General features: G+C 49.3%; 1 protein-coding gene across 1 annotated transcript in view; it reads left to right on the forward strand.

Moving 5' to 3' along the window:
* The window catches only part of LOC118377712 (microtubule cross-linking factor 1-like), a 171,516-nt gene extending 144,968 nt beyond the window's left edge, over positions 1-26,548 (forward strand). The window contains exon 7 of the mRNA XM_052477387.1: positions 26,417-26,548. Within this exon, the coding sequence (XP_052333347.1) occupies positions 26,417-26,548 (132 nt within the window). The remainder of the gene's footprint in view (positions 1-26,416) is intronic.
* The last annotated feature ends 651 nt before the right edge of the window (positions 26,549-27,199 follow it).

The following is a 27,199-nucleotide window of genomic DNA, read 5'->3' on the forward strand; positions in this document are numbered from 1 at the left end:
TGATATGGTCTGCTCCCCCCTCTACTCTGACTATAGGACTCATGGTTAATATGGTCTGCCCCCCCTCTCTGACTATAGGACTCATGGTTGATATGGTCTGCTCCCCCCCTCTACTCTGACTATAGGACTCATGGTTGATATGGTCTGCTCCCCCCCTCTACTCTGACTATAGGACTCATGGTTAATATGGTTTGCCCCCCTCTCTGACTATAGGACTCATGGTTAATATGGTCTGCCCCCCTCTACTCTGACTATAGGACTCATGGTTAATATGGTCTGCCCCCCCCTCTACTCTGACTATAGGACTCATGGTTAATATGGTCTGCCCCCCCCTCTACTCTGACTATAGGACTCATGGTTAATATGGTCTGCCCCCCCTCTACTCTGACTATAGGACTCATGGTTAATATGGTCTGCCCCCCCCTCTACTCTGACTATAGGACTCATGGTTGATATGGTCTCCCCCCTCTACTCTGACTATAGGACTCATGGTTGATATGGTCTGCTCCCCCTCTACTCTGACTATAGGACTCATGGTTAATATGGTCTGCCCCCCTCTACTCTGACTATAGGACTCATGGTTAATATGGTCTGCTCCCCCCCCTCTACTCTGACTATAGGACTCATGGTTAATATGGTCTGCCCCCCTCTACTCTGACTATAGGACTCATGGTTAATATGGTCTGCTCCCCCCTCTACTCTGACTATAGGACTCATGGTTAATATGGTCTCCCCCTCTACTCTGACTATAGGACTCATGGTTAATATGGTCTGCCCCCCTCTACTCTGACTATAGGACTCATGGTTAATATGGTCTGCTCCCCCCCCCTCTACTCTGACTATAGGACTCATGGTTAATATGGTTTGCCCCCCTCTACTCTGACTATAGGACTCATGGTTAATATGGTCCCCCCCTCTACTCTGACTATAGGACTCATGGTTAATATGGTCTGCCCCCCCCATCTACTCTGACTATAGGACTCATGGTTAATATGGTTTGCCCCCCTCTACTCTGACTATAGGACTCATGGTTGAATATGGTCTGCCCCCCCTCTACTCTGACTATAGGACTCATGGTTAATATGGTCTGCCCCCCCCCCTCTACTCTGACTATAGGACTCATGGTTAATATGGTCTGCCCCCCCTCTACTCTGACTATAGGACTCATGGTTAATATGGTCTGCCCCCCCCCTCTACTCTGACTATAGGACTCATGGTTAATATGGTCTGCCCCCCCCCCTCTACTCTGACTATAGGACTCATGGTTAATATGGTCTGCCCCCCCTCTACTCTGACTATAGGACTCATGGTTAATATGGTCTGCCCCCCCCTCTACTCTGACTATAGGACTCATGGTTAATATGGTCTGCTCCCCCCTACTCTGACTATAGGACTCATGGTTAATATGGTCTGCTCCCCCCCCTCTACTCTGACTATAGGACTCATGGTTAATATGGTCTGCTCCCCCCTCTACTCTGACTATAGGACTCATGGTTAATATGGTCTGCCCCCCTCTACTCTGACTATAGGACTCATGGTTAATATGGTCTGCCCCCTCTACTCTGACTATAGGACTCATGGTTAATATGGTCTGCCCCCCCATCTACTCTGACTATAGGACTCATGGTTAATATGGTCTGCTCCCCCCTCTACTCTGACTATAGGACTCATGGTTAATATGGTCTGCCCCCCTCTACTCTGACTATAGGACTCATGGTTAATATGGTCTGCCCCCCCCCCCCCCTCTACTCTGACTATAGGACTCATGGTTAATATGGTCTGCTCCCCCCCCTCTACTCTGACTATAGGACTCATGGTTAATATGGTCTGCCCCCCTCTACTCTGACTATAGGACTCATGGTTAATATGGTCTGCTCCCCCCTCTACTCTGACTATAGGACTCATGGTTAATATGGTCTGCCCCCCCTCTACCTATAGGACTCATGGTTAATATGGTCTGCCCCCCCCCCCTCTACTCTGACTATAGGACTCATGGTTAATATGGTCTGCTCCCCCCCCCCTCTACTCTGACTATAGGACTCATGGTTAATATGGTCTGCCCCCCCCCTCTACTCTGACTATAGGACTCATGGTTAATATGGTCTGCCCCCCCCTCTACTCTGACTATAGGACTCATGGTTAATATGGTCTGCTCCCCCCCTCTACTCTGACTATAGGACTCATGGTTAATATGGTCTGCCCCCCCCTACTCTGACTATAGGACTCATGGTTAATATGGTCTGCCCCCCCTCTACTCTGACTATAGGACTCATGGTTAATATGGTCTGCTCCCCCCTCTACTCTGACTATAGGACTCATGGTTAATATGGTCTGCCCCCCTACTCTACTCTGACTATAGGACTCATGGTTAATATGGTCTGCCCCCCTCTACTCTGACTATAGGACTCATGGTTAATATGGTCTGCCCCCCTCTACTCTGACTATAGGACTCATGGTTAATATGGTCTGCCCCCCCTCTACTCTGACTATAGGACTCATGGTTAATATGGTCTGCCCCCCCTCTACTCTGACTATAGGACTCATGGTTAATATGGTCTGCCCCCCCTCTACTCTGACTATAGGACTCATGGTTAATATGGTCTGCCCCCCCCCTCTACTCTGACTATAGGACTCATGGTTAATATGGTCTGCCCCCCCTCTACTCTGACTATAGGACTCATGGTTAATATGGTCTGCCCCCCCTCTACTCTGACTATAGGACTCATGGTTAATATGGTCTGCCCCCCCCCTCTACTCTGACTATAGGACTCATGGTTAATATGGTCTGCCCCCCCCTCTACTCTGACTATAGGACTCATGGTTAATATGGTCTGCTCCCCCCCCTCTACTCTGACTATAGGACTCATGGTTAATATGGTTTGCCCCCCCCTCTACTCTGACTATAGGACTCATGGTTAATATGGTCCCCCCTCTACTCTGACTATAGGACTCATGGTTAATATGGTTTGCCCCCCCCCTCTACTCTGACTATAGGACTCATGGTTAATATGGTTTGCCCCCCCTCTACTCTGACTATAGGACTCATGGTTGATATGGTCTGCTCCCCCCCCCCCTCTACTCTGACTATAGGACTCATGGTTAATATGGTCTGCCCCCCCTCTACTCTGACTATAGGACTCATGGTTAATATGGTCTGCTCCCCCCCCTCCACTCTGACTATAGGACCCATGGTTAATATGGTCTGCTCCCCCCTCTACTCTGACTATAGGACTCATGGTTAATATGGTCTGCCCCCCCCTCTACTCTGACTATAGGACTCATGGTTAATATGGTCTGCCCCCCCTCTACTCTGACTATAGGACTCATGGTTAATATGGTCTGCTCCCCCTACTCTGACTATAGGACTCATGGTTAATATGGTCTGCTCCCCCCTACTCTGACTATAGGACTCATGGTTAATATGGTTTGCTCCCCCCTCTACTCTGACTATAGGACTCATGGTTAATATGGTCTGCCCCCCCTACTCTGACTATAGGACTCATGGTTAATATGGTCTGCCCCCCCATCTACTCTTACTATAGGACTCATGGTTAATATGGTCTGCCCCCCCCATCTACTCTGACTACAGGACTCATGGTTAATATGGTCTGCTCCCCCTCTACTCTGACTATAGGACTCATGGTTAATATGGTCTGCCCCCCATCTACTCTGACTATAGGACTCATGGTAAATATGTTCTGCCCCCCTCTACTCTGACTATAGGACTCATGGTTAATATGGTCTGCTCCCCCCTCTACTCTGACTATAGGACTCATGGTTAATATGGTCTGCCCCCCCCTACTCTGACTATAGGACTCATGGTTAATATGGTCTGCTCCCCCCTCTACTCTGACTATAGGACTCATGGTTAATATGGTCTGCCCCCCTCTACTCTGACTATAGGACTCATGGTTAATATGGTCTGCTCCCCCCTCTACTCTGACTATAGGACTCATGGTTAATATGGTCTGCTCCCCCCCCTCTACTCTGACTATAGGACTCATGGTTAATATGGTCTGCCCCCCTCTACTCTGACTATAGGACTCATGGTTAATATGGTCTGCCCCCCCCTCTCTACTCTGACTATAGGACTCATGGTTAATATGGTCTGCTCCCCCCTCTACTCTGACTATAGGACTCATGGTTAATATGGTCTGCCCCCCTCTACTCTGACTATAGGACTCATGGTTAATATGGTCTGCCCCCCCTCTACTCTGACTATAGGACTCATGGTTAATATGGTCTGCCCCCCTCTCTACTCTGACTATAGGACTCATGGTTAATATGGTCTGCCCCCCTCTACTCTGACTATAGGACTCATGGTTAATATGGTCTGCCCCCCCCTACTCTACTCTGACTATAGGACTCATGGTTAATATGGTCTGCCCCCCCTCTACTCTGACTATAGGACTCATGGTTAATATGGTCTGCCCCCCCATGGTTAATATCTACTCTGACTATAGGACTCATGGTTAATATGGTCTGCCCCCCTCTACTCTGACTATAGGACTCATGGTTAATATGGTCTGCCCCCCCCCTCTACTCTGACTATAGGACTCATGGTTAATATGGTCTGCCCCCCTCTACTCTGACTATAGGACTCATGGTTAATATGGTCTGCCCCCCTCTACTCTGACTATAGGACTCATGGTTAATATGGTCTGCCCCCCCCTCTACTCTGACTATAGGACTCATGGTTAATATGGTCTGCCCCCCCCTCTACTCTGACTATAGGACTCATGGTTAATATGGTCTGCCCCCCCCCCCTCTACTCTGACTATAGGACTCATGGTTAATATGGTCTCCCCCCCCCTCTACTCTGACTATAGGACTCATGGTTAATATGGTCTGCCCCCCCTCTACTCTGACTATAGGACTCATGGTTAATATGGTCTGCCCCCCTCTACTCTGACTATAGGACTCATGGTTAATATGGTCTGCCCCCCCTCTACTCTGACTATAGGACTCATGGTTAATATGGTCTGCTCCCCCCTCCTCTACTCTGACTATAGGACTCATGGTTAATATGGTCTGCCCCCCTCTACTCTGACTATAGGACTCATGGTTAATATGGTCTGCCCCCCCTCCTCTACTCTGACTATAGGACTCATGGTTAATATGGTCTGCCCCCCTCTACTCTGACTATAGGACTCATGGTTAATATGGTCTGCCCCCCCCTCTACTCTGACTATAGGACTCATGGTTAATATGGTCTGCCCCCCTCCTCTACTCTGACTATAGGACTCATGGTTAATATGGTCTGCTCCCCCCTCTACTCTGACTATAGGACTCATGGTTAATATGGTCTGCCCCCCCTCCTCTACTCTGACTATAGGACTCATGGTTAATATGGTCTGCCCCCCTTCTACTCTGACTATAGGACTCATGGTTAATATGGTCTGCCCCCCTCCTCTACTCTGACTATAGGACTCATGGTTAATATGGTCTGCTCCCCCCTTCTACTCTGACTATAGGACTCATGGTTAATATGGTCTCCCCCCCCCCTCTACTCTGACTATAGGACTCATGGTTAATATGGTCTGCCCCCCCTCTACTCTGACTATAGGACTCATGGTTAATATGGTCTCCCCTCCCCCCTCTACTCTGACTATAGGACTCATGGTTAATATGGTCTGCCCCCCCCCCCCCTCTACTCTGACTATAGGACTCATGGTTAATATGGTCTGCTCCCCCCTCTACTCTGACTATAGGACTCATGGTTAATATGGTCTGCTCCCCCTCTACTCTGACTATAGGACTCATGGTTAATATGGTCTGCCCCCCCTCCTATAGGACTCATGGTTAATATGGTCTGCCCCCCCTCTACTCTGACTATAGGACTCATGGTTAATATGGTCTGCTCCCCCCCCTCTACTCTGACTATAGGACTCATGGTTAATATGGTCTGCTCCCCCCTCCTCTACTCTGACTATAGGACTCATGGTTAATATGGTCTGCCCCCCTCTACTCTGACTATAGGACTCATGGTTAATATGGTCTGCCCCCCCTCTACTCTGACTATAGGACTCATGGTTAATATGGTCTGCTCCCCCCTCCTCTACTCTGACTATAGGACTCATGGTTAATATGGTCTGCCCCCCCTCTACTCTGACTATAGGACTCATGGTTAATATGGTCTGCTCCCCCCTCCTCCACTCTGACTATAGGACTCATGGTTAATATGGTCTGCTCCCCCTCTACTCTGACTATAGGACTCATGGTTAATATGGTCTGCTCCCCCCTCTACTCTGACTATAGGACTCATGGTTAATATGGTCTGCTCCCCCCTCTACTCTGACTATAGGACTCATGGTTAATATGGTCTGCTCCCCCCTCTACTCTGACTATAGGACTCATGGTTAATATGGTCTGCTCCCCCCCCCTCTACTCTGACTATAGGACTCATGGTTAATATGGTCTGCCCCCCCTCTACTCTGACTATAGGACTCATGGTTAATATGGTCTGCCCCCCTCTACTCTGACTATAGGACTCATGGTTAATATGGTCTGCTCCCCCCCTCTACTCTGACTATAGGACTCATGGTTAATATGGTCTGCCCCCCCCTCTACTCTGACTATAGGACTCATGGTTAATATGGTCTGCCCCCCCCTCCACTCTGACTATAGGACTCATGGTTAATATGGTCTGCCCCCCCTCTACTCTGACTATAGGACTCATGGTTAATATGGTCTGCTCCCCCCTCTACTCTGACTATAGGACTCATGGTTAATATGGTCTGCCCCCCTCTACTCTGACTATAGGACTCATGGTTAATATGGTCTGCTCCCCCCCTCTACTCTGACTATAGGACTCATGGTTAATATGGTCTGCCCCCCCTCTACTCTGACTATAGGACTCATGGTTAATATGGTCTGCCCCCCCCCCTCTACTCTGACTATAGGACTCATGGTTAATATGGTCTGCCCCCCTCTACTCTGACTATAGGACTCATGGTTAATATGGTCTGCTCCCCCCTCCTCTACTCTGACTATAGGACTCATGGTTAATATGGTCTGCTCCCCCCCCTCTACTCTGACTATAGGACTCATGGTTAATATGGTCTGCCCCCCCTCTCTACTCTGACTATAGGACTCATGGTTAATATGGTCTGCCCCCCCTCCTCTACTCTGACTATAGGACTCATGGTTAATATGGTCTCCCCCCCCCTCTACTCTGACTATAGGACTCATGGTTAATATGGTCTGCTCCCCCCCTCTACTCTGACTATAGGACTCATGGTTAATATGGTCTGCCCCCCTCTACTCTGACTCTACTCTGACTATAGGACTCATGGTTAATATGGTCTGCCCCCCCCTCTACTCTGACTATAGGACTCATGGTTAATATGGTCTGCCCCCCCCCTCTACTCTGACTATAGGACTCATGGTTAATATGGTCTGCCCCCCCCTCTACTCTGACTATAGGACTCATGGTTAATATGGTCTGCCCCCCCCTCTACTCTGACTATAGGACTCATGGTTAATATGGTCTGCCCCCCCTCTACTCTGACTATAGGACTCATGGTTAATATGGTCTGCCCCCCCTCTACTCTGACTATAGGACTCATGGTTAATATGGTCTGCCCCCCCCTCTACTCTGACTATAGGACTCATGGTTAATATGGTCTGCTCCCCCCTCTACTCTGACTATAGGACTCATGGTTAATATGGTCTGCTCCCCCCTCCTCTACTCTGACTATAGGACTCATGGTTAATATGGTCTGCTCCCCCCCCCTCTACTCTGACTATAGGACTCATGGTTAATATGGTCTGCCCCCCCCCTCTACTCTGACTATAGGACTCATGGTTAATATGGTCTGCTCCCCCCTCCTCCACTCTGACTATAGGACTCATGGTTAATATGGTCTGCTCCCCCCTCTACTCTGACTATAGGACTCATGGTTAATATGGTCTGCTCCCCCCCTCTACTCTGACTATAGGACTCATGGTTAATATGGTCTGCTCCCCCCTCTACTCTGACTATAGGACTCATGGTTAATATGGTCTGCTCCCCCCTCTACTCTGACTATAGGACTCATGGTTAATATGGTCTGCTCCCCCCCCTCTACTCTGACTATAGGACTCATGGTTAATATGGTCTGCCCCCCTCTACTCTGACTATAGGACTCATGGTTAATATGGTCTGCCCCCCCTCCTCTACTCTGACTATAGGACTCATGGTTAATATGGTCTGCCCCCCCTCTACTCTGACTATAGGACTCATGGTTAATATGGTCTGCTCCCCCCTCTACTCTGACTATAGGACTCATGGTTAATATGGTCTGCCCCCCCTCTACTCTGACTATAGGACTCATGGTTAATATGGTCTGCTCCCCCTCTACTCTGACTATAGGACTCATGGTTAATATGGTCTGCCCCCCCTCTACTCTGACTATAGGACTCATGGTTAATATGGTCTGCCCCCCCTCTACTCTGACTATAGGACTCATGGTTAATATGGTCTGCCCCCCCTCTACTCTGACTATAGGACTCATGGTTAATATGGTCTGCCCCCCCCTCTACTCTGACTATAGGACTCATGGTTAATATGGTCTGCTCCCCCTCTACTCTGACTATAGGACTCATGGTTAATATGGTCTGCCCCCCCTCTACTCTGACTATAGGACTCATGGTTAATATGGTCTGCCCCCCTCTACTCTGACTATAGGACTCATGGTTAATATGGTCTGCCCCCCCCTCTACTCTGACTATAGGACTCATGGTTAATATGGTCTGCCCCCCTCTACTCTGACTATAGGACTCATGGTTAATATGGTCTGCCCCCCCCTCTACTCTGACTATAGGACTCATGGTTAATATGGTCTGCTCCCCCCCTCCACTCTGACTATAGGACTCATGGTTAATATGGTCTGCCCCCCTCTACTCTGACTATAGGACTCATGGTTAATATGGTCTAACTATAGGACTCATGGTTAATATGGTCTGCCCCCCTCTACTCTGACTATAGGACTCATGGTTAATATGGTCTGCCCCCCCCCTCTACTCTGACTATAGGACTCATGGTTAATATGGTCTGCCCCCCCCTCTACTCTGACTATAGGACTCATGGTTAATATGGTCTGCCCCCCCTCTACTCTGACTATAGGACTCATGGTTAATATGGTCTGCTGCCCCCCCCTCTACTCTGACTATAGGACTCATGGTTAATATGGTCTGCTCCCCCCCTCTACTCTGACTATAGGACTCATGGTTAATATGGTCTGCTCCCCCCCCCTCTACTCTGACTATAGGACTCATGGTTAATATGGTCTGCCCCCCCTCTACTCTGACTATAGGACTCATGGTTAATATGGTCTGCCCCCCTCTACTCTGACTATAGGACTCATGGTTAATATGGTCTGCCCCCCTCTACTCTGACTATAGGACTCATGGTTAATATGGTCTGCCCCCCCTCTACTCTGACTATAGGACTCATGGTTAATATGGTCTCCCCCCTCTACTCTGACTATAGGACTCATGGTTAATATGGTCTGCCCCCCCCTCTACTCTGACTATAGGACTCATGGTTAATATGGTCTGCCCCCCCCTCTACTCTGACTATAGGACTCATGGTTAATATGGTCTGCCCCCCTCTACTCTGACTATAGGACTCATGGTTAATATGGTCTGCCCCCCCTCTACTCTGACTATAGGACTCATGGTTAATATGGTCTGCCCCCCTCTACTCTGACTATAGGACTCATGGTTAATATGGTCTGCCCCCCCTCTACTCTGACTATAGGACTCATGGTTAATATGGTCTTATTAACAGACAGTCCAATCAGCGAAATATGCTTTAAGGCGGGACTCCCGAGCCTCCAATGGTTGTGTAGATGTAACCCGATATCCCAGAGTCACCTGACGCCAACTGAATAGAAGCAAGAAAAAGACGTGATTTGTCCTAACAGAAGTCGATTCACAAGCAAATGACCTTGATATGTCTTAACATAACAATAGGGGGACTTAAACTTCTTTTAAGAATTAAAGCATTTCACATGTGTAGAGTTAAGATCTAAGCTTCGTTATCTTTTCGTACTGCTTCTAACTGCATGGGCTGCTGCCATGCGTTTAGCATGTGGTGAGCTAGCTGAAGCTCACCAGCGGTGGTATCTATTCTGTCTAGCAGCAGTCGGTTTGGACTCATGTTTCCCTCATTGCATGCGCTTCGTAACCAGTGTTTTACATTCTTTCTCCCCCCCCGATCCCTCTTTTTTTCTCCTCCTCTTTGTGTCCCCTCCATCCTTCAGATGTTTCAACCCATCATGTTGTTCATCCTCGTTCTAGTCCTCTTCTCGTCTCTCTCGTACGCCGTGGTCTTTAAGTTGGTCTTTCTCTTTGCACTTTTCTTCGTTCTCTAACTCTGTTCCATTCGTGTTCTCTAATCCGTCTGTTCTTTTGTAGTTCTCTAATCCGTCTGTTCTGTTGTAGTTCTCTTATCTGTCTGTCCTGTTGTAGTTCTCTAATCTGTCTGTCCTGTTGTAGTTCTCTAATCTGTCTGTCCTGTTGTAGTTCTTAGTTCTCTAATCCGTCTGTTCTGTTGTAGTTCTCTAATCCGTCTGTTCTGTTGTAGTTCTCTAATCCGTCTGTTCTGTTGTAGTTCTCTAATCCGTCTGTTCTGTTGTAGTTCTTAGTTCTCTAATCCGTCTGTTCTGTTGTAGTTCTCTAATCCGTCTGTTCTGTTGTAGTTCTCTAATCCGTCTGTTCTGTTGTAGTTCTCTAATCCGTCTGTTCTGTTGTAGTTCTTAGTTCTCTAATCCGTCTGTTCTGTTGTAGTTCTCTAATCCGTCTGTTCTGTTGTAGTTCTTAGTTCTCTAATCCGTCTGTTCTGTTGTAGTTCTTAGTTCTCTAATCTGTCTGTTCTGTTGTAGTTCTCTAATCCGTCTGTTCTGTTGTAGTTCTCTAATCCGTCTGTTCTGTTGTAGTTCTCTAATCCGTCTGTTCTGTTGTAGTTCTCTAATCCGTCTGTTCTGTTGTAGTTCTTAGTTCTCTAATCTGTCTGTTCTGTTGTAGTTCTCTAATCCGTCTGTTCTGTTGTAGTTCTCTAATCCGTCTGTTCTGTTGTAGTTCTTAGTTCTCTAATCTGTCTGTTCTGTTGTAGTTCTTAGTTCTCTAATCCGTCTGTTCTGTTGTAGTTCTCTAATCCGTCTGTTCTGTTGTAGTTCTCTAATCCGTCTGTTCTGTTGTAGTTCTTAGTTCTCTAATCCGTCTGTTCTGTTGTAGTTCTTAGTTCTCTAATCTGTCTGTTCTGTTGTAGTTCTCTAATCCGTCTGTTCTGTTGTAGTTCTCTAATCCGTCTGTTCTGTTGTAGTTCTCTAATCCGTCTGTTCTGTTGTAGTTCTCTAATCCGTCTGTTCTGTTGTAGTTCTTAGTTCTCTAATCTGTCTGTTCTGTTGTAGTTCTCTAATCTGTCTGTTCTGTTGTAGTTCTCTAATCCGTCTGTTCTGTTGTAGTTCTTAGTTCTCTAATCCGTCTGTTCTGTTGTAGTTCTCTAATCCGTCTGTTCTGTTGTAGTTCTTAGTTCTCTAATCCGTCTGTTCTGTTGTAGTTCTTAGTTCTCTAATCTGTCTGTTCTGTTGTAGTTCTTAGTTCTCTAATCCGTCTGTTCTGTTGTAGTTCTTAGTTCTCTAATCCGTCTGTTCTGTTGTAGTTCTTAGTTCTCTAATCTGTCTGTTCTGTTGTAGTTCTTAGTTCTCTAATCCGTCTGTGCTGTTGTAGTTCTTAGTTCTCTAATCTGTCTGTTCTGTTGTAGTTCTCTAATCTGTCTGTTCTGTTGTAGTTCTCTAATCCGTCTGTTCTGTTGTAGTTCTTAGTTCTCTAATCCGTCTGTTCTGTTGTAGTTCTTAGTTCTCTAATCCGTCTGTGCTGTTGTAGTTCTTAGTTCTCTAATCTGTCTGTTCTGTTGTAGTTCTCTAATCCGTCTGTTCTGTTGTAGTTCTTAGTTCTCTAATCCGTCTGTTCTGTTGTAGTTCTTAGTTCTCTAATCCGTCTGTTCTGTTGTAGTTCTTAGTTCTCTAATCCGTCTGTGCTGTTGTAGTTCTTAGTTCTCTAATCTGTCTGTTCTGTTGTAGTTCACTAATCCGTCTGTTCTGTTGTAGTTCTTAGTTCTCTAATCTGTCTGTTCTGTTGTAGTTCTTAGTTCTCTAATCTGTCTGTTCTGCTGTAGTTTTTAGTATAATTTTTCACCCTTGTCTTTATCTTCTTATTTTTAAATCTTTTTGCTTTAAAAAAAATCCTCCTGCTGTTTGTTTATTGTCATTCGTCCGTTTGTTTTGTTTATCCACCAATCCGCTTCATGCACTCCCCTCCCCCCTCCATCCCCTCTGTCCCCACACCCACACACCTTCCCTCACCTGTCACCCCCTGACCCCCACCCCCCAGTCACAGTCCGGTGCGAGGGATGAGCTGGAGTGGCGTCTAGGACAGGAGCGAGCCATGGAGACCCAGAGCCATGACCAGGGGGGTCTTGCCTCAGGGCCCCGCCCAGAACAGGAGAGCCATCCTGGGACACACTAGATACCACAGGGCCCCCCCTTGGCTTCTTTAAGACCTGAGGTCAGTGCCTCTTTCATCTCCATACCTTCCCTCCCTTCTCCCTGTAGTAGGACTGGATGAGGACAGACAGAACACACCAGTGTAAAGTTTACACTAAGGTTTACACACCAGTGTAAAGTAAAGATTTAGGGCATTGCACATGTGCGTAGAGTCAAGATATTTCTAAAAGATTTCTTAGCTCAACTGCGTGTCTTTTCAGAGGCATTTAGACATGAGTCAAGTACAGACCAAATTCTGGAATGTTCTTCATGAAACTCGATTAACGTGTTCCTGTGCCGGTTTGAATTTGGCCGGGGGGTGGAGGATAAGAGCCACATTTTTAATAGTAACGGTTAAAGTAGAATTAACAAGGTTCCAGGTCTCAGCGCCGACCCACTTCAACCCTCTTAAGCTAAGTCCGTTGTTATCTAACGAAACTAAAGCCACTCAGTCCAACATGGCATCGGGTAACACTCCAGCCCACACTGTCACCGTGATCTGATGAGCATGATCTTTCACGTCATCCACACGCTCATATCCTAATAATAGTTGAGCTAATTCTGTTCAATGTTTTTCTTGATGTTACGTTATCGACTATGATCGTTCTGTTCTAAGGCAGGGTTATATGTGACTTTTATTTTTTTTATTTTTTTTATTTCACCTTTATTTAACCAGGTAGGCTAGTTGAGAACAAGTTCTCATTTGCAACTGCGACCTGGCCAAGATAAAGCATAGCAGTGTGAACAGACAACACAGAGTTACACATGGAGTAAACAATAAACAAGTCAATAGGCGGTGAGTTTATGTCAAATTTACAAGATTGTTTATTTCATGTTTGTGTTATTTTTCATTTAGTTTACTAAAGTACAGACTCAGCGCTTCTAAATGGTAGATCGTACAATCAATCAATTATATCTTTAAAGCCTTTCTTACATCAACCTATGTCACAAAGTGCTGTACAGAAACCCAGCCTAAATCCCCAAACGGCAAGCAATGCAGGTGTAGAAGCACGGTGGCTAGAGAAAAACCTCCTTAGAAAGGCCAAAACCTAGGAAGAAACTTAGAGAGGAACCAGGCTATGAGGGGTGGGCCCGTCCTCTTCTGGCTGTGCCGGGTGGAGAGGAACCAGGCTATGAGGGGTGGGCCAGTCCTCTTCTGGCTGTGCCGGGTAGAGAGGAACCAGGCTATGAGGGGTGGCCTGTCCTCTTCTGGCTGTACCGGGTAGAGAGGAACCAGGCTATGAGGGGTGGGCCAGTCCTCTTCTGGCTGTGACAGAAAGTATAATAGATGGTTTATCCCAATTTGGAGACAAGTTGAAGATTACATTCCCGTTCATGAGCGTCCCACTTTCTAGAGAGCTCTTCTGTGTTCAGACCCATTTAGGTTCTCATAAGCCTTATCCCTGCCCATCTCTTTAAGGATTTGACATGTAAAGGCAAAGGGGTCAGCATGGGCCTTCAGGAAGTAGCCTCTCCGTTACCTCAGCCAATCATGGATCCTGAATTTCTCCCGACGTACTGTAGCTCAATGCTTTCTCCTTGGCTAAACTAGGCTCCTATAATTTAACATTTTGTATTCCTGTTAACAGATCTCAGACCAGTTCGTAATGAAGGCATATGATAGTTTACATGTTAAAACAAAAGGTGTTACTTAACGTCAAAAGCCTGAATCTGGTCGCAGTTCGACTGTTGGCAGACATACAGGAAGTTCTAAAAATGTTATGACACAACAAGCATGTCATATTGTCCTTACGTCACATAAAGTACATTGTCTCTAAGTCTGCATAGTGTCACGTAATTATAGCATTGACACAAACACTCTGACCAGGGATGTGGTTTCTCTAATATGGGATTTCAGTTTCACCTCTAACGTAATCTGTGAAGCGGAGAGAGTGAATGAATGAGAGGACGGGTGTAAAAGCAGCTCTGGTACAGCAGGATTACTGCTCTGTGTGATTTACATTTGACATTGGGCTGACAGACAGGGATTGAGAAGGGGAGGAGAAAGGAATGGAGGGAGAGAGAAAAAGGAAGGAGAAATAGATAGAGGGGGAGAGAGGGGGAAGAGAAAGGAATGGAGGGAGAGAGAGAGTAAGAGAGAAAGAGGAAGGAGAAATAGATAGAGGGAGAGAGAGGGGGAAGAGAAAGGAATGGAGGGAGAGAGAAAAGGGAAGGAGAAATAGATAGACGAGGAGAAAGGAATGGAGGGAGAGAGAGAAAGAGGAAGGATAAATAGATAGAGGGAGAGGAGAAAGGAATGGAGGGAGAGAGGGAAAGGGCGGAGATGGAGAGAGGGGGGGATTCCGGGACAGTTCTACTAATGAGGACAGAACACAGTCCCATTAGAACACAGTCCCATTAGAACACAGTCCCATTAGAGCACAGTCCCATTAAAACACAGTCCCATGAGAACACAGAACATAGTCCCATTAGAACACAGTCCCATTAGAACACAGAACACAGTCCCATTAGAACACAGTCCCATAAGAACACAGAACACAGAACACAGTCCCATTAGAACACAGTCCCATAAGAACACAGAACACAGTCCCATTAGAACACAGTCCCATAAGAACACATAACACAGTCCCATTAGAACACAGAACATAGTCCCGTTAGAACACAGTCCCATTAGAACACAGAACACAGTCCCATTAGAACACAGAACACAGTCCCATTAGAACACAGAACACAGTCCCATTAGAACACAGTCCCATTAGAACACCGAACACAGTCCCATTAGAACACCGAACACAGTCCCATTAGAACACAGAACACAGTCCCATTAGAACACAGAACACAGTCCCATTAGAACACAGAACACAGTCCTGTTAGAACACAGTCCCATTAGAACACAGAACACAGTCCCATTAGAACACAGTCCCATTAGAACACAGAAGACAGCCCTGTTAGAACACAGTCCCATAAGAACACATAACACAGTCCCATTAGAACACAGAACACTGTTAGAACACAGTCCCATTAGAACACAGTCCTGTTAGAACACAGTCCCATTAGAACACAGTCCCATTAGAACACAGAACACAGTCCCATTAGAACACAGAACACAGTCCCATTAGAACACAGTCCCATTAGAACACCGAACACAGTCCCATTAGAACACAGAACACAGTCCCATTAGAACACAGTCCCATTAGAACACAGAACACAGTCCTGTTAGAACACAGTCCCATTAGAACACAGTCCCATTAGAACACAGAAGACAGCCCTGTTAGAACACAGTCCCATAAGAACACATAACACAGTCCCATTAGAACACAGAACACTGTTAGAACACAGTCCCATTAGAACACAGTCCTGTTAGAACACAGTCCCATTAGAACACAGTCCCATTAGAACACAGAACACAGTCCCATTAGAACACAGAACACAGTCCCATTAGAACACAGTCCCATAAGAACACATAACACAGTCCCATTAGAACACAGAACACTGTTAGAACACAGTCCCATTAGAACACAGTCCTGTTAGAACACAGTCCCATTAGAACACAGTCCCATTAGAACACAGAACACAGTCCCATTAGAACACAGAACACAGTCCCATTAGAACACAGAACGCTGTGTCATTGTCATTGCCAAACGTTGGTGCCCAGGCTATTATGGAGGTGTGTTCGAACTGTGTTGAGGGTACCTGTGTTGGGGGGTACAGCTCTGAGGGTAACTGTGTTGAGGGGTACAGCTCTGAGGGTTACTGTGTTGAGGGGTACACCTCTGAGGGTAACTGTGTTGAGGGGTACAGCTCTGAGGGTTACTGTGTTGAGGGGTACAGCTCTGAGGGTAACTGTGTTGAGGGGTACAGCTCTGAGGGGTACAGCTCTGAGGGTAAATGTATTCGAGGGGTACAGCTCTGAGGGTAACTGTGTTGAGGGGTACAGCTCTGAGGGTAACTGTGTTGAGGGGTACAGCTCTGAGGGTAACTGTGTTGAGGGGTACAGCTCTGAGGGTAACTGTGTTGAGGGGTACAGCTCTGAGGGGTACAGCTCTGAGGGTAAATGTATTCGAGGGGTACAGCTCTGAGGGTAACTGTGTTGAGGGGTACAGCTCTGAGGGTAACTGTGTTGAGGGGTACAGCTCTGAGGGTTACTGTGTTGAGGGTTACAGCTCTGAGGGGTACAGCTCTGAGGGTTACTATGTTGAGGGGTACAGTTCTGAGGGGTACAGCTCTGAGGGTAACTGTGTTGAGGGGTACAGCTCTGACGGTAACTGTGTTGAGGGGTACAGCTCTGAGGGTTACTGTGTTGAGGGGTACAGCTCTGAGGGTACAGCTCTGAGGGGTACAGATCTGAGGTTAACTGTGTTGAGGGGTACAGCTCTGAGGGTAACTGTGTTGAGGGTTACAGCTCTGAGGGGTACAGCTCTGAGGTTAACTGTGTTGAGGGGTACAGCTCTGAGGGTTACTGTGTTGAGGGTTACAGCTCTGAGGGGTACAGCTCTGAGGGTTACTGTGTTGAGGGGTACAGCTCTGAGGGTACAGCTCTGAGGTTAAATGTGTTGAGGGGTACAGCTCTGATGGTAACTGTGTTGAGGGGTACAGCTCTGAGGGTTACTGTGTTGAGGGGTACAGCTCTGAGGGTAACTGTGTTGAAGGGGTACAGCTCTGAGGGCTACAGCTCTGAGGGGTACAGCTCTGAGGGGTACAGCTCTGAGGGTAGAGCTCTGAGGGTTACTGTGTTGAGGGGTACAGCTCTGAGGGTTACTGTGTTGAGGGGTACAGCTCTGAGGGTTACTGTGTTGAGGGGTACAGCTCTGAGGGTTACTGTGTTGAGGGGTACAGCTCTGAGGGTAACTGTGTTGAGGGGTACAGCTCTGAGGGTAACTGTGTTGAGGGGTACAGCTCTGAGGGTAACTGTGTTGAGGGGTACAGCTCTGAGGGTAACTGTGTTGAGGGGTACAGCTCTGAGGGGTACAGCTCTGAGGGTAAATGTATTCGAGGGGTACAGCTCTGAGGGTAACTGTGTTGAGGGGTACAGCTCTGAGGGTAACTGTGTTGAGGGGTACAGCTCTGAGGGTTACTGTGTTGAGGGTTACAGCTCTGAGGGGTACAGCTCTGAGGGTTACTATGTTGAGGGGTACAGCTCTGAGGGGTACAGCTCTGAGGGTAACTGTGTTGAGGGGTACAGCTCTGACGGTAACTGTGTTGAGGGGTACAGCTCTGAGGGTTACTGTGTTGAGGGGTACAGCTCTGAGGGGTACAGCTCTGAGGGGTACAGATCTGAGGTTAACTGTGTTGAGGGGTACAGCTCTGAGGGTAACTGTGTTGAGGGTTACAGCTCTGAGGGGTACAGCTCTGAGGTTAACTGTGTTGAGGGGTACAGCTCTGAGGGTTACTGTGTTGAGGGTTACAGCTCTGAGGGGTACAGCTCTGAGGGTTACTGTGTTGAGGGGTACAGCTCTGAGGGGTACAGCTCTGAGGTTAAATGTGTTGAGGGGTACAGCTCTGATGGTAACTGTGTTGAGGGGTACAGCTCTGAGGGTTACTGTGTTGAGGGGTACAGCTCTGAGGGTAACTGTGTTGAAGGGTACAGCTCTGAGGGCTACAGCTCTGAGGGCTACAGCTCTGAGGGGTACAGCTCTGAGGGGTAGAGCTCTGAGGGTTACTGTGTTGAGGGGTACAGCTCTGAGGGTTACTGTGTTGAGGGGTACAGCTCTGAGGGTTACTGTGTTGAGGGGTACAGCTCTGAGGGTTACTGTGTTGAGGGGTACAGCTCTGAGGGGTACAGCTCTGATGGTTACTGTGTTGAGGGGTACAGCTCTGAGGGGTACAGCTCTGAGGGTTACTGTGTTGAGGGGTACAGCTCTGAGGGGTACAGCTCTAAAGGCTACAGCTCTGAGGGTTACTGTGTTGAGGGGTACAGCTCTGAGGGTAACTGTGTTGAGGGGTACAGCTCTGAGGGTAACTGTGTTCGAGAGGTACAGCTCTGAGGGTAACTGTGTTGAGGGGTACAGCTCTGAGGGTTACTGTGTTCGAGAGGTACAGCTCTGAGGGTAACTGTGTTGAGGGGTACAGCTCTGAGGGTAACTGTGTTGAGGGGTACAGCTCTGAGGGTAACTGTGTTGAGCGGTACAGCTCTGAGGGTAACTGTGTTGAGGGGTACAGCTCTGAGGGTAACTGTGTTGAGGGGTACAGCTCTGAGGGGGAAAAGCTCTGAGGGTAACTGTGTTGAGGGGTACAGCTCTGAGGGTAACTGTGTTGAGGGGTACAGCTCTGAGGGCAACGGTGTTGAGGGGTACAGCTCTGAGGTTTACTGTGTTGAGGGGTACAGTTCTGAGGGTAGCTGTGTTTGATGGGTACAGCTCCGAGGGTAACTGTGTTGAGGGGTACAGCTCTGAGGGTAACTGTGTTCGAGAGGTACAGCTCTGAGGGTAACTGTGTTGAGGGGTACAGCTCTGAGGGTAACTGTGTTGAGGGGTACAGCTCTGAGGGGAAAAGCTCTGAGGGTAACTGTGTTGAGGGGTACAGCTCTGAGGGGTACAGCTCTGAGGGTAACTGTGTTGAGGGGTACAGCTCTGAGGGTAAATGTGTTGAGGGGTACAGCTCTGAGGGTAAATGTGTTGAGGGGTACAGCTCTGAGGGTAAATGTGTTGAGGGGTACAGCTCTGAGGGTAAATGTGTTGAGGGGTACAGCTCTGAGGGTAACTGTGTTGAGGGGTACAGCTCTGAGGGTAACTGTGTTGAGGGGTACAGCTCTGAGGGTAACTGTGTTGAGGGGTACAGCTCTGAGGTTTACTGTGTTGAGGGGTACAGCTCTGAGGGTAACTGTGTTTGAGGGGTACAGCTCCGAGGGTAACTGTAGGGGTACAGCTCTGAGGGTAAATGTGTTGAGGGGTACAGCTCTGAGGGTAAATGTGTTGAGGGGTACAGCTCTGAGGGTAAATGTGTTGAGAGGTACAGCTCTGAGGTTTACTGTGTTTGAGGGGTACAGCTCCGAGGGTAACTGTTGAGGGGTACAGCTCTGAGGGTAACTGTGTTGAGGGGTACAGCTCTGAGGGTAACTGTGTTGAGGGGTACAGCTCTGAGGGCAACGGTGTTGAGGGGTACAGCTCTGAGGGTAACTGTGTTGAGGGGTACAGCTCTGAGGTTTACTGTGTTGAGGGGTACAGCTCTGAGGGTAACTGTGTTTGAGGGGTACAGCTCTGAGGGTAACTGTGTTTGAGGGGTACAGCTCCGAGGGTAACTGTGTTGAGGGGTACAGCTCTGAGGGTAACTGTGTTGAGGGGTACAGCTCTGAGAGGTACAGCTCTGAGGGTAAATGTATTCGAGGGGTACAGCTCTGAGGGTAACTGTGTTGAGGGGTACAGCTCTGAGGGTAACTGTGTTGAGGGGTACAGCTCTGAGGGTAAAGTACTGGTACAACTTGACTCGTAGTAACAGGTAAAGTACTGGTACATCTTGACTCATAGTAACAGCTAAAGTACTGGTACAACTTGACTCATAGTAACAGGTAAAGTACTGGTACAACTTGACTCAGTCAGTAACAGGTAATGTACTGGTACAACTTGACTCATAGTAACAGGTAAAGTACTGGTACAACTTTACTCATAGTCAGTAACAGGTAAAGTACTGGTACAACTTGACTCATAGTAACAGGTAAAGTACTGGTACAACTTTACTCATAGTCAGTAACAGGTAAAGTACTGGTACAACTTGACTCATAGTCAGTAACAGGTAAAGTACTGGTACAACTTGACTCATAGTAACAGGTAATGTAATGTACTGGTACAACTTGACTCATAGTAACAGGTAATGTACTGGTACAACTTTACTCATAGTCAGTAACAGGTAAAGTACTGGTACAACTTGACTCATAGTAACAGGTAAAGTACTGGTACAACTTTACTCATAGTCAGTAACAGGTAAAGTACTGGTACAACTTGACTCATAGTCAGTAACAGGTAAAGTACTGGTACAACTTGACTCATAGTAACAGGTAATGTAATGTACTGGTACAACTTGACTCATAGTAACAGGTAAAGTACTGGTACAACTTTACTCATAGTCAGTAACAGGTAAAGTACTGGTACAACTTGACTCATAGTCAGTAACAGGTAAAGTACTGGTACAACTTGACTCATAGTAACAGGTAATGTAATGTACTGGTACAACTTGACTCATAGTAACAGGTAAAGTACTGGTACAACTTTACTCATAGTCAGTAACAGGTAAAGTACTGGTACAACTTGACTCATAGTAACAGGTAAAGTACTGGTACAACTTTACTCATAGTCAGTAACAGGTAAAGTACTGGTACAACTTGACTCATAGTAACAGGTAAAGTACTGGTACAACTTGACTCATAGTCAGTAACAGGTAAAGTACTGGTACAACTTGACTCATAGTAACAGGTAATGTAATGTACTGGTACAACTTGACTCATAGTCATTACCAGGTAAAGTACTGGTACAACTTGACTCATAGTCAGTAACAGGTAAAGTACTGGTACAACTTGACTCATAGTAACAGGTAAAGTACTGGTTACAACTTTACTCATAGTCAGTAACAGGTAAAGTACTGGTACAACTTGACTCATAGTCAGTAACAGGTAATGTACTGGTACAACTTGACTCATAGTAACAGGTAAAGTACTGGTACAACTTTACTCATAGTCAGTAACAGGTAAAGTACTGGTACAACTTGACTCATAGTAACAGGTAAAGTACTGGTACAACTTTACTCATAGTCAGTAACAGGTAAAGTACTGGTACAACTTGACTCATAGTAACAGGTAAAGTACTGGTACAACTTGACTCATAGTCAGTAACAGGTAAAGTACTGGTACAACTTGACTCACAGTAACAGGTAAAGTACTGGTACAACTTGACTCATAGTAACAGGTAAAGTACTGGTACAACTTTACTCATAGTAACAGGTAAACTACTGGTACAACTTGACTCATAGTCATTACCAGGTAAAGTACTGGTACAACTTGACTCATAGTCAGTAACAGGTAAAGTACTGGTACAACTTGACTCATAGTAACAGGTAAAGTACTGGTACAACTTTACTCATAGTCAGTAACAGGTAAAGTACTGGTACAACTTGACTCATAGTCAGTAACAGGTAATGTACTGGTACAACTTGACTCATAGTAACAGGTAAAGTACTGGTACAACTTGACTCATAGTAACAGGTAAAGTACTGGTACAACTTGACTCATAGTCATTACCAGGTAAAGTACTGGTACAACTTGACTCATAGTCAGTAACAGGTAAAGTACTGGTACAACTTGACTCATAGTAACAGGTAAAGTACTGGTACAACTTGACTCATAGTCAGTAACAGGTAAAGTACTGGTACAACTTGACTCACAGTAACAGGTAAAGTACTGGTACAACTTGACTCATAGTAACAGGTAAAGTACTGGTTACAAAGGGTCATGTTCTTTCGATAGTTGTACTATCTATAGATCCAGGAGTTTTCTCTCTGGTTAAAAACTCAGGGTTTTTCCTGGTTCCCTCTCCACCTAACTACCCACCAACTTAGTAATAACAATAAAATATATGCCATACATCAGTATATTTCACCTGTACTCTCCTCCCTGTTTCTCTCTCTATCTCCCCCCTATCACCCCTCCTCCTCCCTGTTCCTCCCTCTATCTCCCCCCTATCACCCCTCCTCCTCCCTGTTCCTCTCTCTATCTCCCCCTATCACCCCTCCTCCTCCCTGTTCCTCTCTCTATCTCCCCCCTATCACCCCTCCTCCTCCCTGTTCCTCTCTCTATCTCCCCCATCACCCCTCCTCCCTGTTCCTCTCTCTATCTCCCCCCTATCACCCCTCCTCCTCCTCCCTGTTCCCCTCTCTATCTCCCCCTATCACCCCTCCTTCCCTGTTCCTCTCTCTATCTCCCCCTATCACCCCTCCTCCTCCCTGTTCCTCTCTCTATCTCCCCCATCACCCCTCCTCCTCCCTGTTCCTCTCTCTATCTCCCCCTATCACCCCTCCTCCTCCCTGTTCCTCTCTCTATCTCCCCCTATCACCCCTCCTCCTCCCTGTTCCTCTCTCTATCTCCCCCTATCACCCCTCCTCCTCCCTGTTCCTCTCTCTATCTCCCCCATCACCCCTCCTCCTCCCTGTTCCTCTCTCTATCTCCCCCTATCACCTCCCTCCCTCCTCCTCCCTGTTCCTCTCTCTATCTCCCCCTATCACCCCTCCTCCTCCTCCCTGTTCCTCTCTCTATCTCCCCCCCTATCACCCCTCCTCCTCCCTGTTCCTCTCTCTATCTCCCCCTATCACCCCTCCTCCTCCCTGTTCCTCTCTCTATCTCCCCCATCACCCCTCCTCCTCCTCCCTGTTCCTCTCTCTATCTCCCCCTATCACCCCTCCTCCTCCCCCTGTTCCTCTCTCTATCTCCCCCTATCACCCCTCCTCCTCCCTGTTCCTCTCTCTATCTCCCCCTATCACCCCTCCTCCTCCCTGTTCCTCTCTCTATCTCCCCCTATCACCCCTCCTCCTCCCTGTTCCTCTCTCTATCTCCCCCATCACCCCTCCTCCTCCCTGTTCCTCTCTCTATCTCCCCTATCACCCCTCCTCCTCCCTGTTCCTCTCTCTATCTCCCCCATCACCCCTCCTCCTCCCTGTTCCCCTCTCTATCTCCCCTATCACCCCTCCTCCTCCCTGTTCCTCTCTCTATCTCCCCATCACCCCTCCTCCTCCCTGTTCCTCTCTCTATCTCCCCCCTATCACCCCTCCTCCTCCCTGTTCCTCTCTCTATCTCCCCCATCACCCCTCCTCCTCCCTGTTCCTCTCTATATCTCCCCCATCACCCCTCCTCCTCCCTGTTCCTCTCTCTATCTCCCCCTATCACCCCTCCTCCTCCCTGTTCCTCTCTCTATCTCCCCCATCACCCCTCCTCCTCCCTGTTCCTCTCTCTATCTCCCCCTATCACCCCTCCTCCTCCCTGTTCCTCTCTATATCTCCCCCATCACCCCTCCTCCTCCCTGTTCCTCTCTATCTCCCCCATCACCCCTCCTCCTCCCTGTTCCTCTCTATATCTCCCCCATCACCCCTCCTCCTCCCTGTTCCTCTCTATATCTCCCCCATCACCCCTCCTCCTCCCTGTTCCTCTCTCTATCTCCCCCCTATCACCCCTCCTCCTCCCTGTTCCTCTCTCTATCTCCCCCATCACCCCTCCTCCTCCCCCTGTTCCCCTCTCTATCTCCCCCATCACCCCTCCTCCTCCCTGTTCCCCTCTCTATCTCCCCCATCACCCCTCCTCCTCCCTGTTCCTCTCTCTATCTCCCCCCATCACCCCTCCTCCTCCCTGTTCCTCTCTATATCTCCCCATCACCCCTCCTCCTCCCTGTTCCTCTCTCTATCTCCCCCTATCACCCCTCCTCCTCCCTGTTCCTCTCTCTATCTCCCCCCTATCACCCCTCCTCCTCCCTGTTCCTCTCTATATCTCCCCCTATCACCCCCCCTCCTCCTCCCTGTTCCCCTCTCTATCTCCCCCATCACCCCTCCTCCTCCCTGTTCCTCTCTATATCTCCCCCATCACCCCTCCTCCTCCCTGTTCCTCTCTATATCTCCCCATCACCCCTCCTCCTCCCTGTTCCTCTCTCTATCTCCCCCCTATCACCCCTCCTCCTCCCTGTTCCTCTCTCTATCTCCCCCTATCACCCCTCCTCCTCCCTGTTCCTCTCTCTATCTCCCCCATCACCCCTCCTCCTCCCTGTTCCTCTCTCTATCTCCCCTATCACCCCTCTCCCCCTGTTCCTCTCTATATCTCCCCCATCACCCCTCCTCCTCCCTGTTCCTCTCTATATCTCCCCATCACCCCTCCTCCTCCCTGTTCCTCTCTATCTCCCCATCACCCCTCCTCCTCCCTGTTCCTCTCTCTATCTCCCCCTATCACCCCTCCTCCTCCCTGTTCCTCTCTATCTCCCCCTATCACCCCCTCCTCCCTGTTCCTCTCTCTATCTCCCCCCTATCACCCCTCCTCCCTGTTCCTCTCTCTATCTCCCCCTATCACCCCTCCTCCTCCCTGTTCCTCTCTCTATCTCCCCCTATCACCCCTCCTCCTCCCTGTTCCTCTCTCTATCTCCCCCTATCACCCCTCCTCCCCCTGTTCCTCTCTCTATCTCCCCTATCACCCCTCCTCCTCCTCCCTGTTCCCCCTATCACCCCTCTCTCTCCCCCTCTATCTCCCCCTCCTCCCCTCCTCCCTGTTCCTCTCTCTATCTCCCCCTATCACCCCTCCTCCTCCCTGTTCCTCTCTCTATCTCCCCCTATCACCCCTCCTCCTCCCTGTTCCTCTCTATCTCCCCTATCACCCCTCCTCCTCCCTGTTCCCCTCTCTATCTCCCCCTATCACCCCTCCCCTCCCTGTTCCTCTCTCTATCTCCCCCTATCACCCCTCCTCCTCCCTGTTCCCCTCTCTCCCCTATCTCCCCCCCTCTATCTCCCCTCCCCCTCCTCCCTGTTCCCTCTCTATCTCCCCCTATCACCCCCTCCTCCCTGTTCCTCTCTCTATCTCCCCTATCACCCCTCCTCCTCCCTGTTCCCCTCTCTATCTCCCCCATCACCCCTCCTCCTCCCTGTTCCCCTCTCTATCTCCCCCTATCACCCCTCCTCCTCCCTGTTCCTCTCTCTATCTCCCCCCATCACCCCTCCTCCTCCCTGTTCCCCTCTCTATCTCCCCCATCACCCCTCCTCCTCCCTGTTCCCCTCTCTCTCTCCCCTATCACCCCTCCTCCTCCTCCCTGTTCCTCTCTATATCTCCCCCCATCACCCCACCTCCTCCCTGTTCCCTCTCTATCTCCCCCATCACCCCCTCCTCCTCCCTGTTCCTCTCTCTATCTCCCCCTATCACCCCTCCTCTTCCCTGTTCCTCTCTCTATCTCCCCATCACCCCTCCTCCTCCCTGTTCCTCTCTCTATCTCCCCCTATCACCCCTCCTCCTCCCTGTTCCTCTCTCTATCTCCCCCTCACCCCTCCTCCTCCCTGTTCCTCTCTCTATCTCCCCCTATCACCCCTCCTCCTCCCTGTTCCTCTCTCTATCTCCCCCATCACCCCTCCTCCTCCCTGTTCCTCTCTCTATCTCCCCCTATCACCCCTCCTCCTCCCTGTTCCTCTCTCTATCTCCCCCCATCACCCCTCCTCCTCCCTGTTCCCCTCTCTATCTCCCCCTATCACCCCTCCTCCTCCCCCTGTTCCCCTCTCTATCTCCCCCTATCACCCCTCCTCCCTGTTCCTCTCTATCTATCCCCCATCACCCCTCCTCCTCCCTGTTCCTCTCTATCTCCCCTATCACCTCCCTCCTCATGTTCCTCTCCTGCCTCCTATCACCCCTCCTGTTCCCCTCTCTATCTCCCCCTATCACCCCTCCTCCTCCCTGTTCCCAACTCCATCATCTTCCCTATCACCCCTGGATCCTCCTCCCTGTTCCTGGGGAAGATCTCCCCTATCAGGGGAGGAGACCTCCTCCCTGTTCCCCTCTTTATCTCCCCCATCACCCCTCCCCAGGTAGTTCCCTCTGGAGGCTGGGGAATCACCCCCTCCTCCTCCAGGAGACCTCCTCCCTGTTCCTCTCTAGGTGAGATCTCCCCCATCACCCTGACCTCCTCCCTGTTCCTCTCTGGATCTCCCCATCCCCCCCTCCAGAGGCAGGTTCCCCTCTCTATCTCCCCCCCTATCACCCCAGGTGAGATCTGGCTGTTCCTCTCTCTATCTCCCCATCCCCCTCCTCCTCCTCCTCCCTGTTCCCTCTCTATCTCCCCCATCACCCCACCTCCTCCCTGTTCCTCTCTCTATCTCCCCCATCCCCCTCCTCCTCCCTGTTCCCCTCTCTATCTCCCCACCTATCACTCCCTACCTCCTCCTCCCTCCATCCCTCCCACCTTCCCCATCCCTACCTCTCCCCCCACCAGGTTGAGGAACGGAGGCGGCTGGAGGTGCAGGGTGTGAGACCCAGGGGGGGTCTGGGTCTGACGGGCCTGCAGGCCCACGAGGCTCCCTGGGTCCAGGAAAGAACCCTACTGCAGCAGGAGGTCCGGTTGTGACTGGCTGGAGGTACAACACCATCATCTAGTCTGGAGGCTGGGGAAGAGGACAGAGGCAGGGGAGGAGACGCTGGGTGAGATGACTGGCTGAGGTGCACTGTTTAGTCTGGAGGCTGGGGAAGAGGACAGAGGCAGGGGAGGAGACGGCACACGCAGAGGTGAGATGACTGGCTGGAGGTAGAGGCTGAACCCCAGGTAGTTTAGTCTGGAGGCTGGGGAAGAGGACAGAGGCAGGGGAGGAGACGGCACACGCAGAGGTGAGATGACTGGCTGGAGGTAGAGGCTGAACCCCAGGTAGTTTAGTCTGGAGGCTGGGGAAGAGGACAGAGGCAGGGGAGGAGACGGCACACGCAGAGGTGAGATGACTGGCTGGAGGTAGAGGCTGAACCCCAGGTAGTTTAGTCTGGAGGCTGGGGAAGAGGACAGAGGCAGGGGAGGAGACGGCACACGCAGAGGTGAGATGACTGGCTGGAGGTAGAGGCTGAACCCCAGGTAGTTTAGTCTGGAGGCTGGGGAAGAGGACAGAGGCAGGGGAGGAGACGGCACACGCAGAGGTGAGATGACTGGCTAGAGGTAGAGGCTGAACCCCAGGTAGTTTAGTCTGGAGGCTGGGGAAGAGGACAGAGGCAGGGGAGGAGACGGCACACGCAG

Source organism: Oncorhynchus keta, chromosome 23, assembly GCF_023373465.1.
Source record: "Oncorhynchus keta strain PuntledgeMale-10-30-2019 chromosome 23, Oket_V2, whole genome shotgun sequence".
Classification (NCBI taxonomy): Eukaryota; Metazoa; Chordata; class Actinopteri; order Salmoniformes; family Salmonidae; genus Oncorhynchus; species Oncorhynchus keta.